Below are 14,328 nucleotides of genomic sequence, written 5' to 3' on the forward strand. Positions count from 1 at the left end.
TGGCTTAACAAAGGCCATCATGTGATACCCATGAGCATCTGGGGTTGTGGGTCAGTGGTGGTAGTAGTGACTAAATAGTGGTGGTTCTCAAGCCAGGGAGATAACAGTATTATGAAGACATTGGGAAGGGTGTGGAGAAAGGGAGTGGGGCCAGTGAGGACACCTTTGTATTGAGTTTCAGGGCATAGCTGTGTCTTAAGCCTTTTGTTTTTACGCTACATATTCCTCTTGGGCACTCAGAGCTCCTAGCCAGTGGAGAACCATCTATGTGCTGACGTTCCAAATCCCTATCCAGCAACCTTCTGGATGATTCCAGTTAGGTGTGTTGCAGGTACCTCAGAGGCTATATCATCTACGTGATCAATTCAGCAGCTTTCCCCAAACCTGCTTCTCCTAAATGTTTCCATCTTTGTGGGTGGTATTACCAGCCTCCACCCAGATGCAGAAACCTGGAAGTCACCTTGGATTCCTCTCCTCCCCGCCTCTTGCCTCTATTTGGCTTCATTCCCCTGCCATCTTAGTGGACTCCCTAGCTCCAATCTCAGTGCCTCCAAGTTGTTTCATACGTTATTCCAGAATGATTTTTATAAATGGAAATTTGGATAAATAGCCTCCTTGTTCAACACTGGTAAGGCCCCTGATTTTCTCTTCAGCTCCATCTTTCTTACTGCCTCCCTTGTATTAGTTATCCCCTTACACTGAACTTCTTCAGTTCTTCAAGGATGCTTGGCTCCCTTCCATCCTCCAGGCCTCTTCCCACATGGCTCCTTCTACCTAGAGCAGTCTGTTCCTTTCCTTTTCACTTTCTTCTTCTGGTCTCAGCAGAGACATAATTTTTTCCAGGACCTTTCCCTTGATTCCTAGACCAGACTACATCTCCCTGTTAGCTTATTTATTATCCTAGCATCCCAGAACTTGTCTTGCCTTGCCACTCAGCAACTGTTGTTGTAAGTGGTTGTGTATCCCTATTTACTCCTCGGCTGAGACTCCATAAGGGCAGTGGCCACATTGATCATCTTCACTGCTGCGTCCCCAGCACCCACAACAGTGCCTTCCACCTCCAAACGTATTTGTTACATGAAAGAAGAGGGCATGGAGTGCCACTCATCAGGAACCAAGATAAGTGATTAATCAGACTGAACAAATACAGCAAGGGATAGGGTAAGTGGGCAGCTTGGGGAACACTTAGGAGCCCACACTTAATTTCTGGCCTATCAGATGCCACCCTTACACCTTCCAGAGGGAAGACCTGAGTTTACCTAAAGAAGCAAGATAGCCTTGAACATGGATAGATCTGAGTTCTAAAAAAAAAAAAAAAATTTAACGTTTATTTATTTTTGAGACAGAGAGACAGAGCATGAACAGGGGAGGGTCAGAGAGAGGGAGACACAGAATCTGAAACAGGCTCCAGGCTCTGAGCTGTGAGCACAGAGCCCGACGCGGGGCTCGAACTCACGGACCGCGAGATCATGACCTGAGCCGAACTCGGCCGCTTAACCAACTGAGCCACCCAGGCGCCCCTAGATCTGAGTTCTAAATCCTAGCAGTGCAATCCTGGCAAGTTATTGGTAGGGCTGATCTAAGAACACAGAAAATTTATAAAGTGTATGTATGGTAACTGATCTATATATTTTTAAAATGTTTATTTTAGAGCTAGAGAGGCAGAAAGAGGGAGACACAGAATCCAAAGCAGGCCCCTGACTCCGAGCTATCAGCACAGAGCCCGATGCAGGGCTGGAACTCAAGAACCGTGAGATCTTGATCTGAGCCGAAGGGTGCTTAACCAACTGAGCCACCCACGAGCCCTGACACCTGGTATTTTGATGTGGCCCTTGTGATCTAGTCATCATGCCATGCTCAGTGTAATCCATCCAAATGCTTCTGCTGTATAATGCTCAGGTATTGACCCCCTGTCCTCATACCTGACATCATTCCAAATGCTATAGGAGACTTATATTTTTCACTTATATTTTTATTTTATAATTATTTTTTTATAGTAAGCTTATTATCCCTCATGGGACCCTGTGAAGAGTTTCTCTTATCATCTTTATGAGGCAACAAAGGGATAGAGAGTTTGACTAAGTTGCCCAAAGTCACACAGCTGAGCAAGATACAGCATTTGACCATCCTGGTGATTCTATAATACAGGCTCTCATTTATTCCTAATATTTTTATTTGAATTTTATTCCTTCCTCATTAAAAAGTAAAATGTTTAAATTCAAGAAGTATTTATTGAATCCCTTACCATGTGTGCAACATTAAGCACTCCGTGTGAAACTAGTAAATATTTATTGTGACTATGACTTTGTAGAAGAGTTGTAGAACGTCTTGATATTCATGGACTGTAACCTCTTTGTGAGGGGATTAGAAAAAAAAGAAGTCAAGGAAATGTGCAAAAAAGGGATAACACAATCTTTGAGTGGCTACTTCCTACCCTGTTCCTTTGATTACAGATAATGTTGTAGTAGACAGTGATGTTTCCTAAACGTTTATTCTCTAAAGGAACTGCAGTCATCCTCAGAATTGATCTGCTTCTATCAAGCAGATTCTAGAGTCCAGGCCCCTGTACAAGTTTTCAGCAAAGTGAAGGCACTTTTATGCACACTGTTTCTGAAATGTCTAAACTAAAAACAGAAGAAAAAAAAAATTAGGCATAGGTCATTAGGGAAAATGTCCTTTGTCTTTTGGGATGTAGAGTTTGACCTCACTGTCATCAGCAACTTCAAAGTCTGTGTTCTTCAGGTTTAACTGAAAGTGGGTTGGGTTGCACTGGCACTTTCAAGTTAAGAAATGGATTTTTTTCAATCCGTTGAAATCAATTCCAGTGGGTTTTTTAAAGAAAGGAAATTCCTGGGATATTATTGATACACCTAGAAAGCTGCATCCAGTGTATATTTTCTTCAATGTTGACAACATGACTGATTTCCTCTCTTGGCCTAGAGATTTAAAGCATGAGTTGGTTCTACCTTTCTAGAAATGAATTCTGCATTTTGCTTGCAATGAAAGAACAAAAGTTACCTGAATACATTATTAAAGTACTTTGTACCTGCAAATTGCTTCGTACAAGTTATTCTAGGCTCATCAGGTTATGCTACAATCAGAACGCCTGATACTTAGTTGGCTTTTTACTTCCCACCACAAGTTTATCTTGCCACCGAAGCCATTCACTGTGCAAGGCCTGGCTTGGGGCCCTGGGCCAGGGCGTCCTCTGGGATGTCAACCTTGTCTGCCTGGATGCCTCCAGTTGATTCAAGCAAGTGCAACTGGTTTTACTGATCCACGTTCCTGTTGGACCAGAATAAAGACCTGAAAAAGAGAATAAAGGTAACTTCAGAGGCATAGAGTTTAAACACTGAGCTAAGGGTCAGGGTTTCAAAACCACACTTTTACTATCCTATCAGGAAAGTTCGATAAATATTTATATTTTTTGTTTTGCATTGTCCCCCCCTTGAAGGTTTCTCCTTCACTCAGGGAGTTCCCAGATCTTCAGTGGGTCTGGGGCAGAATTGGGAAGAAAGGCTGGGAGAAGAGGGAATGGGGTAAGTCTGGGCAGGAAAACGCCTAGGCAGCAAAGGACCAGCCAACTCCCTCCTTTCTCTCAGCCCCTAGAGAAACCCCTTACCCGGAGCCAGCCCGTTCTGGCTTTGGCCTCCTGACCCAGACAGTGCAGGGCGAGGGAGCCCACATTGCACCGCCCCCAGCCTTGGGCGGCCCGCCAAGAGTTCGAGGCCTCCTGATCCGGATGTGATGAAAAAGAGCAACAGACGGAGAAGTGTTTCAGGAGTGGAGGAGTGGTGGCAGGGTGACAGAGAGCCAGAGGGGGAACAGGCCCCCTTCCTGGGGAGCTGGCCGGACTGAGCTGGCTGGAAAGAGAGGGCGGAGAGCACGGAGTCAGAAGAGCGGCCACTGGCGCAGTTGCAGCCACTGCAGTGTCTGGGCTGAGCCTGAGGGAGGCGGGGAGGGACGCGCAGGGGCGGCCGCCACTGCTGCCAGGCCACTGGGGTGAGATGCCGAAGCTGCTGGATCCTCGCTAACTTTGCCGGGCGGAAGAGGAGAAGGAGGAAGGGGCTTTGAGAGAGTTGGGGGGGGATGCCGAGGTAGGTGGTGGTCTCCCCGGCCAGAAGGAGGAGGGGTTTGGTCCCCTTCCCCGCGCTTCCAAATCCAGTCTCCCTTCCCCGCCCCCTTTCAGTGCCTCCCTCCCACTGCCCTCCCCCGCCCCCCAACTCCACCACTGTCAACGTGCGGGGTAGCAGTTTTCCTCCCGGGTTTCAAATCAAAACTTCTCTGGGGTGGGGTTTGGGGGAGGGAGGTGGAGGGGCAGGGAATGTCCTGCAGGGGTGGCGTGCTGGTCTCTGAAAACACTTTTTCCCCCCCACCAGAAGCAGTCAGTTCTCTGCACCCACCACCTAACAGCCCTTCGCGTCCGCCCCGGGGGCGGCGAGCTAGGCGGCAGCGCGGCGCGGGCTCGGTGGAGCGGCCCATGTCCGGCGCGGGCGAAGCCCTGGCTCCCGGGCCCCAGCGCGGGGCCGAGGCGGGCGGCGGCCGGCTGGGCGCCCCAGCCCAGGGTGAGTGCCTGCTCGCAAGTTGCGAGTCGCTTTGTCGTTGTTGCATTTTAAAATTTGTCCACACATTTACTGATTGAGGGAGGGGGGTGGAGGTTGGTGTGCAGTGAGGACGGAGTCTCACCCCGTAGTTGTGAACTTTTGCACAGTTAGTGCTACTCAAGAAAGTTCTCCAGGACTCCAGCCCTAGATCAACAACCGGATAAGAGGGCGGGATCCGCTGGTCCTTCCACTCCCCCTTCCTTTGACTGCAGGGAAACTGGATGACATGATTGCTTCTTTCTTAGGCATATGCATTTTGGGGCCTAAGACTCCCATATGTGGGGTCTGAAGCACTCTCGCCTGCTTCACTTCAGTTTTTGTGTCTTCCTCAGATCCAGGTCTGTTGCTGCTCTCTGAACAAGCTAAGCACTCTGGGCTCATCTTTGTTTCTTGTGAGCCACTCTGCAGCTCAGTTGATGATCTGGGGTTCTGTGACCAGTTCCTTTGGAATGGCTCCCGCATACGTTTCAATAACTGTTTTGTTTTGAAATCAGCATGCTTTAAAAAGGAACACTTGGCAAGAATGAATTAGCTCCTTTGTGTTTTTCCAAAGTGTAAACACAGGCAGCCTATAAAGAATATGATCTTGTTTCTGGGAGACTTCCCTAACAAGCTTATAAACAAGTCAGGCAACATCTTTGCTGTCTTGAAGGTAACATCCTTGAGGTTTTCAGTGAGCAAGGGCCTTACTCTTCTGATGCAGTTTCCTCTAACGGTGGCTCTGATTTAGAAAGTTCTGATACTGATTTGGGCTAAATAATTTTCCAGGTCTTCAAAACCTACTTTATACTCTTGATTTTAAGCATATCTGATAGCTTTTGTATTTCTTTGACAATAATGTAGTGAGCTTCTTGGGACTGGTGTGGGTTTTTTTGTTTGTTTTTGTTTCTTTGTTGTTTTTTTTTTTTTTTTCTTTTTCCCCAAGCTGCAAAAATGGAAAGGAAGAAGTTAATGTTGAACTCAAAAGAGGTGAAAGCAGAAAACATCCATGGCTAAATTAAAATGTTCTGGCATTCAGGGCTGTTAAATTGAATTATGTTTATCATTGCTTTTTGCTTCTAAACAGTGAGTCATTTTTTTCTAAACAGAAAATAGAGCAAATCAGAGAAGTAGAATGATAAACATGTTTTCCCAGAAGCAGCCCATGCTCTGCACATTGTATTGCCAACAGTCATTTTCCCGTTGTTAGGCATGCCCTTCCTAGTCTTATCGACTCATTGATGTTTCACACTTGAGCTGTTAATCACTATTGTTAAACAATGCTTATGTCAAAATCCACATCAAACATGCTACAAAAGCAATTGATTTGGACATGGTGATATCTACAGTGTCCAACTTACTTTAATAATACGCATTGTTAGAGTCAGCTAGAACTTGCAGTGGTGTGTAATATAATGCAGTGCAATGCTGTAAAATATCACATGATTCTGATTTTAGGAAGTGAGCATCTAGAATGGTCTGAAGTGCAGTTGACTGCGTACAGGATTACCAGTGTGGAAACTCTTGGGGTTATGTTGTACCTGAAAATCGGCTTACCCTCAGCAACATAGTTATATACCGCCTTTTTATTAGTTTATCTTTGACTCACATCCTGTAAGCATCAATTTAATTGTACGTGTAATATAAGGTAATGATTGTACTGATTTTTTAGGAAGAAAATCTTCAGATTCTTGCTAAAATATTATGTCTCATACAAGCAGATTTCATAAGGTATATTGGAAGAAAACAAATTTTGGAGTGAGTGGGTAGGGTAAAAGTTTGCAGATGCAGCCTTCCATAGGTAGTTTGGTCCTCTTGGTAAAGGCATTAGTGAAGAAAGAAGCTTGGCTCACAGAGTGCCCTACTCTCCAGCTCTTGAGTTCTTTCCTCTGTCCTTGGATTCTTTATCATCTTTTCAGAAGAATAGTTTAATAATTCTCTGGTCAGATGTGGCTGCTTAGTTAATTGAAACTTAATTTAAAATTTCTATATATTAAAATCTGTGAGAAAAATGGAGTGTTTTATGGCAATTAGCAGAAAATATCTTTTCATGAAGAGGAAATATAAGGTCAAGTCTTACCTTGTAGGCAAAGATAGATAGATGTCAAGATAAAACCTATGCATATATTACTATATCATGATGAGATATCCACACTCCTAACTAAGGGCATGCAATGTTAAAGTTAAAAGAAATTATAGGGGGGTCTCTAGTGAACTCCCCATCAAATCTAAAATCCCTTTCTCCGTTCTTCCAGATGGTTAGTTAGAAACCTACAGTGTAGCTGATTCTACGTAACGGCATTCAGGGTTAGGAAGGTTTCCTTATTAAGAGCACAGTTCTACCTCTTTAAAACTTCTGCTCTTTTCCTGTGATCTGCAAGAAAAACTCTATTGGTTTGAAAGCATTAAAAACATTTTCTGTGTATTTTGAAAATTGTTGCAGAGCAAGGACATAAGCTCCTATGCTCCAGGCTGTAAGAGGGAACCAGGATGGGTGTGAGGAGCTTGTAAGCAGCAGGGATCGTAGGCCCTGGGACAGCCCATGGGCCAGGAGGTGGTGATGCTCAGCTCCAGCTCATTGTTGCCATTTGGGCTAATATCTTCCAGTATTTCAAGAGACACTGGAAATACAGATTTTTATGTATCATCTCTCCCTTTTTAAAAGTTGGCAATTGATGAAATACAATTTTGCCCCGGCCAACAAAACAACTACGCTTTCAGGCTGGATATGGCCTCTAGGCAGCTGATGTGTTATCTCTGTTCTAGAAATTAGAATGTAAACATGTGTTTATAACTGTTTCCCTATTTGTGACTAACTTCTGAAAGATTGGTTTGATTTGCTGTCCCATGCAAAGTCCCTGTATAAAGGTCTTGATAGATGAAGGATAATTTGGGCCAAACTTAATTTTGTTTTAAGAGAGAATGGATCTTGTATACGTGATTCATCTGATTGTCATTTTTTTTTTTCATTCTTGGATTAAACATCTTAAAATTCATTGTGTTATCACTGAAAATGTAGGTACTTACTTTTTTGCGCAAAAGTTACTAGAATCCATGTACTCGGAAGAGCTTTTTAATTAAGTACTTCATTCATACATTTGCAACCTGGGACTATGAAGATTTATAAAAATAACTTAGTCCAAATGGATCACTTTAAAAAAAATTTTTTTAACATTTATTCATTGTTTGAGAGACAGAGACAGTGCAAGTGGGGGAAGGGCCGAGGGAGAGGGACACAGAATCTGAAGCAGGCTCCAGGCTCTGAGCTGTCAGCACAGAGCCTGGTGTGGAGCTCGAACTCAGGAACCATGAGATCGTGACCTGAGCCAAAGTCAGATGCTTAACCGACGGAGCCACCCAGGTGCCCCCAACTGGCTCACTTTTTAGAAAGGTTGTCCAGAGTATTCAGGTGACTTGGCCAAGGTCTCATGCAGTCCATAGAAATCAGGGTAGAACCACAAACTGGGGAATATATGTCATTGTGATAAATGTGGTTGAAGTAAAGAATGAATATAAATCTTTCCTACGGATGGATGAATCGAAGATAATAGGCTTTAGATACCGTGAATCACTTGAGCCTGTTCCAGTCCCTGCATCTTCCCCCTCCCCCCGCCACTCCCTGCATTTGCCAAGACTTCGATTGTTGGACTGTGAGTGCTGGAATATACTTTAATGTGATAATGTGTGATTTAATGCACTCTTCTCTCTTGGGAGAGTCCTCTGAGACTATTAGGCAGACTTTTCATAGCAGGATGCAAAATGCCAGTGAAGTTAATTAAAAATAATTTAAAATAGAAGCTAGGGAGAAAATCTTCGAGTTGAAATTACATAAGAAGAGCTTTGACTTAGAAGCTTAGCTAAGTTGTCAGGAGTTTATAGTGGCTAATCAGATTTCCTTTATGGGAAGCCTGTTTATTTCAATTTATACAATGTATGCTTGTGACACCCATATTCTTAGACACGTATCATATTGTTTTATCCTTCTGATTAAGGATGGAATTTCTCAAAGTGGATCCTCTTTGGATAGCTTCTCTCTCTGGTTCCAGTCCGGGGAGATTGTGCCCTCCAGGAGACATTTGGCAGCATCTGGAGACATGTTTGGTAGACATACAGGGAGTGGAGTGGGTCCTTCTAGGATCTAGTGGGTAGAAGCCAGGGGTAATGCTAAATATCTTACAATGCTTAGGACCAAACAGCCCCTCACAACATAGAATTATCTGGCCAAGAATGTAAGTTGCATTGAGATACTACCCTAATATTTCAAGGCTACTGGCATTTTTGGTCCCACTCTGGACTTTTAGAATCAGAATCTCTGGATATGGAAGGCTCAAGAATCTGTATTGTTAACAGTCTCCAGGTGCTCTTTATCTCTAGTTGAAAATAATTGTTATATAGGCTTTTGTCTGCAGAAAGATATATTGATAGGTTTCTACTAAGTCTCTCATTTTTAGTTAGGCCTCAGAAAGCTTTAAAAACAGTCTCTCTTTCAAGTTCCAAATTTTAAATCCTATCACTCTGTGTATCTTCTACATTACTACTCGTCAGCATGTTTATCACATACCCCAATTAATAAAAATAATCCTGAGTGTATTCTTCCTCAAAGAACTTTCTAACATTTTGTGGACTGTAACACAAATGTATTGTGAACTTTAAAAAGGAAATACAGAGATGAAAATTGTAAGTGGATGAGATAAAAATAAGTGAAATAGGTATTTTAGTACTTTCTTCTATCAGCTCAGTAGATATTTGTGTCCTGCCACCCTACGCTTCTCTTCGGAGATCCCAGCATTATGGAATAATAAGGAAAAGAGTGCATAATTTGCACATGGGTTGTGTTCATTTGTAAGTTGGAGTTTTGGAACCTAAGTTACCCTTTCTCATAGAAACAGTGATAAATTATATTTAGTTCCCTAATCTCAAAAAATTAGAATCAACTTATATTAAATATTTATTACTAATTTTCATTTCTACCATAGCCTTTTTTTTCCTCTTTGCATTATTTCTGCCTTACTCAAATGCTTCATAAATATTCAATCCTACACACACACACACACACACGAATATATATATATATATTCATCTTGAACCTTGCTGTGTGACAAGTACAGAGAGGAATACGCTGAATGAAATTCGGGTCTTGCTGAATGATGGGAAAACACCTACACTCACCCATAACTGTAATACAAGGTAGACTGATAGGTGCTGTGATAGACGTAAAAAGAATGTGTGATGGCAGAACATGGGAGACAGAAAGTATCTCTAGCTGGGGCATTTGGAAGAACCGCAAGGAAAACTTTTGATTTGAGCTGGACAAAGAAGCACGATTATAGAACTCATCTCTGTGAAGATGGATAATGGAGAGCAAAGCTGGGAGGTGATTATTACAAAATGTTGAATGCTTCACTAAGCCCTTTGTATGGGCTGTATCAAAGAACAAAGAGTGAGGTAAAGTTGTAAAGATAAACTGAAGTAATTTTGAGGATGGCTCTAATTCTCCACTAAGGTGTTTGTATATCCTTTTTGTAGGCAATGGTGAGCCATTGAAAGTTCTTGAGAAGGGGAAGGACAGGACCAAATTGGTGTTTTTTTAGGAGAATAAATCTGGTGGCAGTGCAAAGGATGATGTTGGTACGAGGGGCAAGAGTGAAGGCAGTGATTATCCGGGAAGCTATGACAGGCACTTGACAAAAAGGACATAGGGCAGCCCCACTAGGAATTTGATCGAGGAAATGGGTTTAAAAACAATAGCAAAAGTAGGATAGAGTTCTTCCTAGCTGTGAGAGCCCCTTGAGGGCCTTAAGTTTTACTTACTCAGCTGTGAATCTCCTAAAGCATAGTGTCCAAGTTTTGTTGTATCCAATTGATATGGTTCAGCGACGTGACGTATTTTATACGGGAGGTAGTGTGAAGGTAGAAATTCAAGGTAATCCAGGGGTTTGACTTTTTAGCCTGAGTGGAAACATGGGAGTAGCTGTTGAGTCTTCTTTGGATCATCTTGGTTCCTGGAGCTTATCCCTTGCCATGATAAGCCAGTACTTGTAAGTAGGAGAGTGGTGAGGGTCAAGCTCACAGGGTCAGAGTTCACCACCAGATAGTTGATGGCTGGACACAAGAGTGAGGGAAAGGACTGAGGAGAAGCTTTGGGGGCATGGCCACACTTGAGGAAGGAGAAGGAAAAGAATACAGAAAGAGAGTCCATAAGGATTGGTCACAGAAGACTTAGAGGTTTAGTGGTCACGGAAGATGAAAAAAGTTGTTAAGGGAGAAACCAGGTGTAGAGAGGATTTCAGTTGGGTGGATTTTGAGCTTGCTCACCATGTGCTAATGGAAAGAAATCCAGGGGAGAGAGGGAGATGGAAGTTGAAAGTGTATGGGGTACAGTGGTGGTGTGGTGGGTGTGTGTAATTAAAAGTAAAATTCCGGGACAGAATCGGACAGAGACCAGTCATAGGAAAGTAGACCACGTTCCCTTTACAGATGGGCATGGGAGAAAATAATAAATGATAATCTAGACACAGTTTGATGAGAAAGAGAGATCTTGGAAGGCCGAGATCTTCTTAGCAAAGTAGATGGTAACATTTGCTGAGAGCAAGAGTGGGGGGCGGTTAGGATGAGTCAAGAAATTTGAGATGTGTGGAAAAGATTTCAAAGAATGAAGTATTCAAGAGGGATTCAATCTGGGGCAAACAAAAGGGCTGCTCTGTAGCACTGAGGGCTTAACTGAGAATGAATGCCATGAATTTTTAGTGGACACGGTCAGCATGGTTGATTGCCTTTCTCAGCAAGGAGCATGTGGGAGCTTGGGAATAGAGCTGATAGAATGAGTTTTTGGAATTAGCATAGGGTTGGAGGTTGGCAGGGTAGAAGCAGTGGGGGACAAAGGAGGAGGATTACCCATGTGTGAGAAGAGTGTGTTTGTTCTAATGAGTCTTGGGTTCTAGGGTGTATGGGGAGCCAGAGAGCCCAGCAGTGTAATTGTCAGGCTAAGGTTTCTGGCCAGCAAAACCATGCCTGTTGGCCTTGTTTGGTCAGTTAACATGTAAGGATTTATACGTTTATACATTTATATATATATATATATATATATATATATATATATATATATATATATATATATATATATATATATATATTTGAGTGACCTTTATAGGGCTAGTTGGGGGGGGGAAACTGGAATTTTTGGGTGTGTAAGAGCCTTTCCTGTTTCTTTGAACCTTATTTCCTGGATCTTGTTGAGGTGATATCATGGAAAATTCTAATAGCTGTGTGCAATTATTTTAGTATCATTATATTTTTATAATAATAAAAGATTTGGGGAAAATAAGGAAACCTAAATTGACATAATCTGAAGTTAAGCCATTTGCAAATGGAAAATTAGAACGATACAATAACCAACAAAGGAGAGAAATGATTCAACCAAATAAATGGTCTTTCTGAGGTAACATGATTATTCTACCCTATATAAAGTTAGGGGATGTGATTTTTATGTTTCTTTTTCTAAAAGCCTTTCTTCAGTTTTTACTAAGGAAAGATTGATCCTGCACTGTCTAGATACTAGATGTTTGGACAGGTGGATGTTGGTGATTGGAGCAGATGAAGGACGCCGTGGTTCCTCCCATTGTCTTAATCAGACATGTATTTGTGCACCAGTGTTTTGGATGCTTCTCTCTCTTTTCCTTATCTCTGTGTCTGTGTCTCTTTTTCCCTTTCCTCCTCTCCTTTTGCCATTGACACTTTCCTGAAGTTACTTAAACTTTTCGTATCTGCTTTCACATTCGCATACATCTTCTCCAGAAGGAAAGCTTTTAACCTTGAGTTTGAAAGCCAGTTGTGTTTTAAAAAGATTCTAATTTAATCAGTTAGGGTTCACTAAGTAGGAGCTACGAACAGAGTTATTTTAACATTAATTTCGTTTGTGGTTTCTACTTGCAGTCCACTTCTGTTTTCAGATTCACACCCACATGATCTGAAGTAAGATGATTCATATGCATGTGCTTTTATGCCTGATTTTTTTTTTTTTTTACTAGTTTCAGGAGTAGAATCTGAAGTTAATTTTCCTGGCCAGCACATAGATTTCATTATTGATACGTTTGAAGAGAAGCCCTGTCAACAAATCGTTTTTGTGTGCCTACTGCGTGCGAAGTCTTGTGCAGATTAAGAATCTGTAATGCGTAGTTTGCCCACAAGGAATTTGTAAAGTTAATTCCTTGTCTAAATATCAATTCAAGATTACAACAAGAACCAGGTGACAGATTAGTTTATGGCCAGTTGCCAGCTGACTGGTGCAGTTCTGGAGCATACAAATTCAGAGGTTGAATGAGAAACCCAGAGTGGCAAGAAGTCTGTTCCTTCTGGGTTGGGCTGCTAGTGATCCCATCTGAAGAAGACATAGTTTGCAGGTCTTTTGGTTTTGAATTATGCAGAGTTGAGCACCAAAAATAAAGCAATTTGTGGTTGAGTAGGTGACAGACTCTCTGAAGGCAGCTGGAACACACAAAGGAACCAGCCTCTTCTCTAGGATCAGGTCCTCCTACTCTTTTCCCTGGATCAGCCCTTGATCTCCTGGGCTCTATGAACGTGGACCTCCTCTGTTGTTTGTTTTTCCATCGCTCATGCAGCTTGCATTTTCTGAGGGGTATTACTCTTTATTTCTCACTGAAATACAAGATGAAATTTTGGAGCATGGGAAAGGTGTAGGAGCTTCCATTAAAATATGTACAACATGACAATATACCGATTTGTCATCACTATGCAAAATGAATTTTTACTTGAGCTAAGGAGTAACATATTCAGTCTTTGTGTTGAAAAAATTTCAAGAAAAAGGTGGCATTGGTAGTGGGCATAGGAAAATATACATTTGAGAGAGATTGGGAAGTTATAATTAGCTGGATCTCATAGTTGACTCTGTTAGGGCGGAGAAAATAGAGAATTGAAAGATGATTCTGTGAACACCGCTGACCAAGATATAGACTATAGTTGGAGAAACAGGGCCAGAAGAGAAGTGGTGATGAATTCCTAAAATTTTAGGAAATGTTGAGTTTGAGTTGCCAAAGATATATTCATGTAGAGGTGAGACTTCAAATCTGTAGGTCAGGACAGGGAGCAAGTCTAGAGGAATGGATTTACAAGTTCTCCTCCTGGAGGCCATCAGCCATTTGTGAGATTACAAAGATTGTGGGGCCAGAATGGGTTTGTTGTCTTAGAGGAGAATCCAAAGAAAGCAATGTCTCAAAGAAATGATCCTGAAGGCAAGAAGCCACGTCAGTTTTGGACTGAAGTCCAAAAAATAAATGGCAATATGGTTCTGCTTCTCTTATCATTATTTTATTTGTGTTTTCACTACTATGTGAAATGCTCTTCTCCATCATCTCTCACTTATATCAGGAGTGGACTCAAATCATAGCTTTGAAAAAGGCTTTACAGATGAAACAACCCCCTTTGGTTCACTTTTGATTTCCATTGGCCTTCATTCTTGTAACAGTGCCACATTAAGGTTCATCCCCACCCGATATAACTGAGAAGTAACAGAAAAGTTTTAGAATTGTGGCACTTACGACAGTGATCATGACAAAAGACTGAAGATGGGTGTGTGACATCATTTTAAAAAAAGAGGAAGATGTCAGAGTCCTCAATTCCTCTTTGTAATGGGCTTAGTCAATTGCCAAGTAAGAAAACTGCTGCAGATATGGCCTCTCTGGATTTCCACAGTAAGACAAACTGTTTGATGATGGCTTTCTAGACAAGA

At 42.1% G+C, this 14,328-nt stretch overlaps 2 protein-coding genes across 2 annotated transcripts in view; one reads left to right on the top strand and one right to left on the bottom strand.

Annotated features, from left to right (window-relative positions):
• Positions 1-2,208: 2,208 nt before the first annotated feature.
• LOC109248443 (uncharacterized) lies at positions 2,209-4,482 on the bottom strand. The gene is made up of 3 exons (XM_053896739.1): positions 4,225-4,482; positions 3,623-4,109; positions 2,209-3,306 (listed from the first exon to the last, which is right to left on the bottom strand). The coding sequence occupies exons 1-3, from the start codon at positions 4,480-4,482 to the stop codon at positions 3,098-3,100; spliced, it is 954 nt and encodes a 317-aa protein (XP_053752714.1). The 3' UTR covers positions 2,209-3,097.
• Positions 3,786-14,328, top strand: part of MDFIC (MyoD family inhibitor domain containing) — an 88,254-nt gene continuing 77,711 nt past the window's right edge. Inside the window, exons 1-2 of the mRNA XM_019418066.2 lie at positions 3,786-4,097; positions 4,380-4,565. Of these exons, the coding sequence (XP_019273611.2) occupies positions 4,481-4,565 (85 nt within the window). The 5' untranslated portion in view covers positions 3,786-4,097; positions 4,380-4,480. The remainder of the gene's footprint in view (positions 4,098-4,379; positions 4,566-14,328) is intronic.

Source organism: Panthera pardus, unplaced genomic scaffold (genome assembly GCF_024362965.1).
Source record: "Panthera pardus isolate Hobbes unplaced genomic scaffold, ASM2436296v1 HiC_scaffold_8, whole genome shotgun sequence".
In the NCBI taxonomy this organism is placed as follows: Eukaryota; Metazoa; Chordata; class Mammalia; order Carnivora; family Felidae; genus Panthera; species Panthera pardus.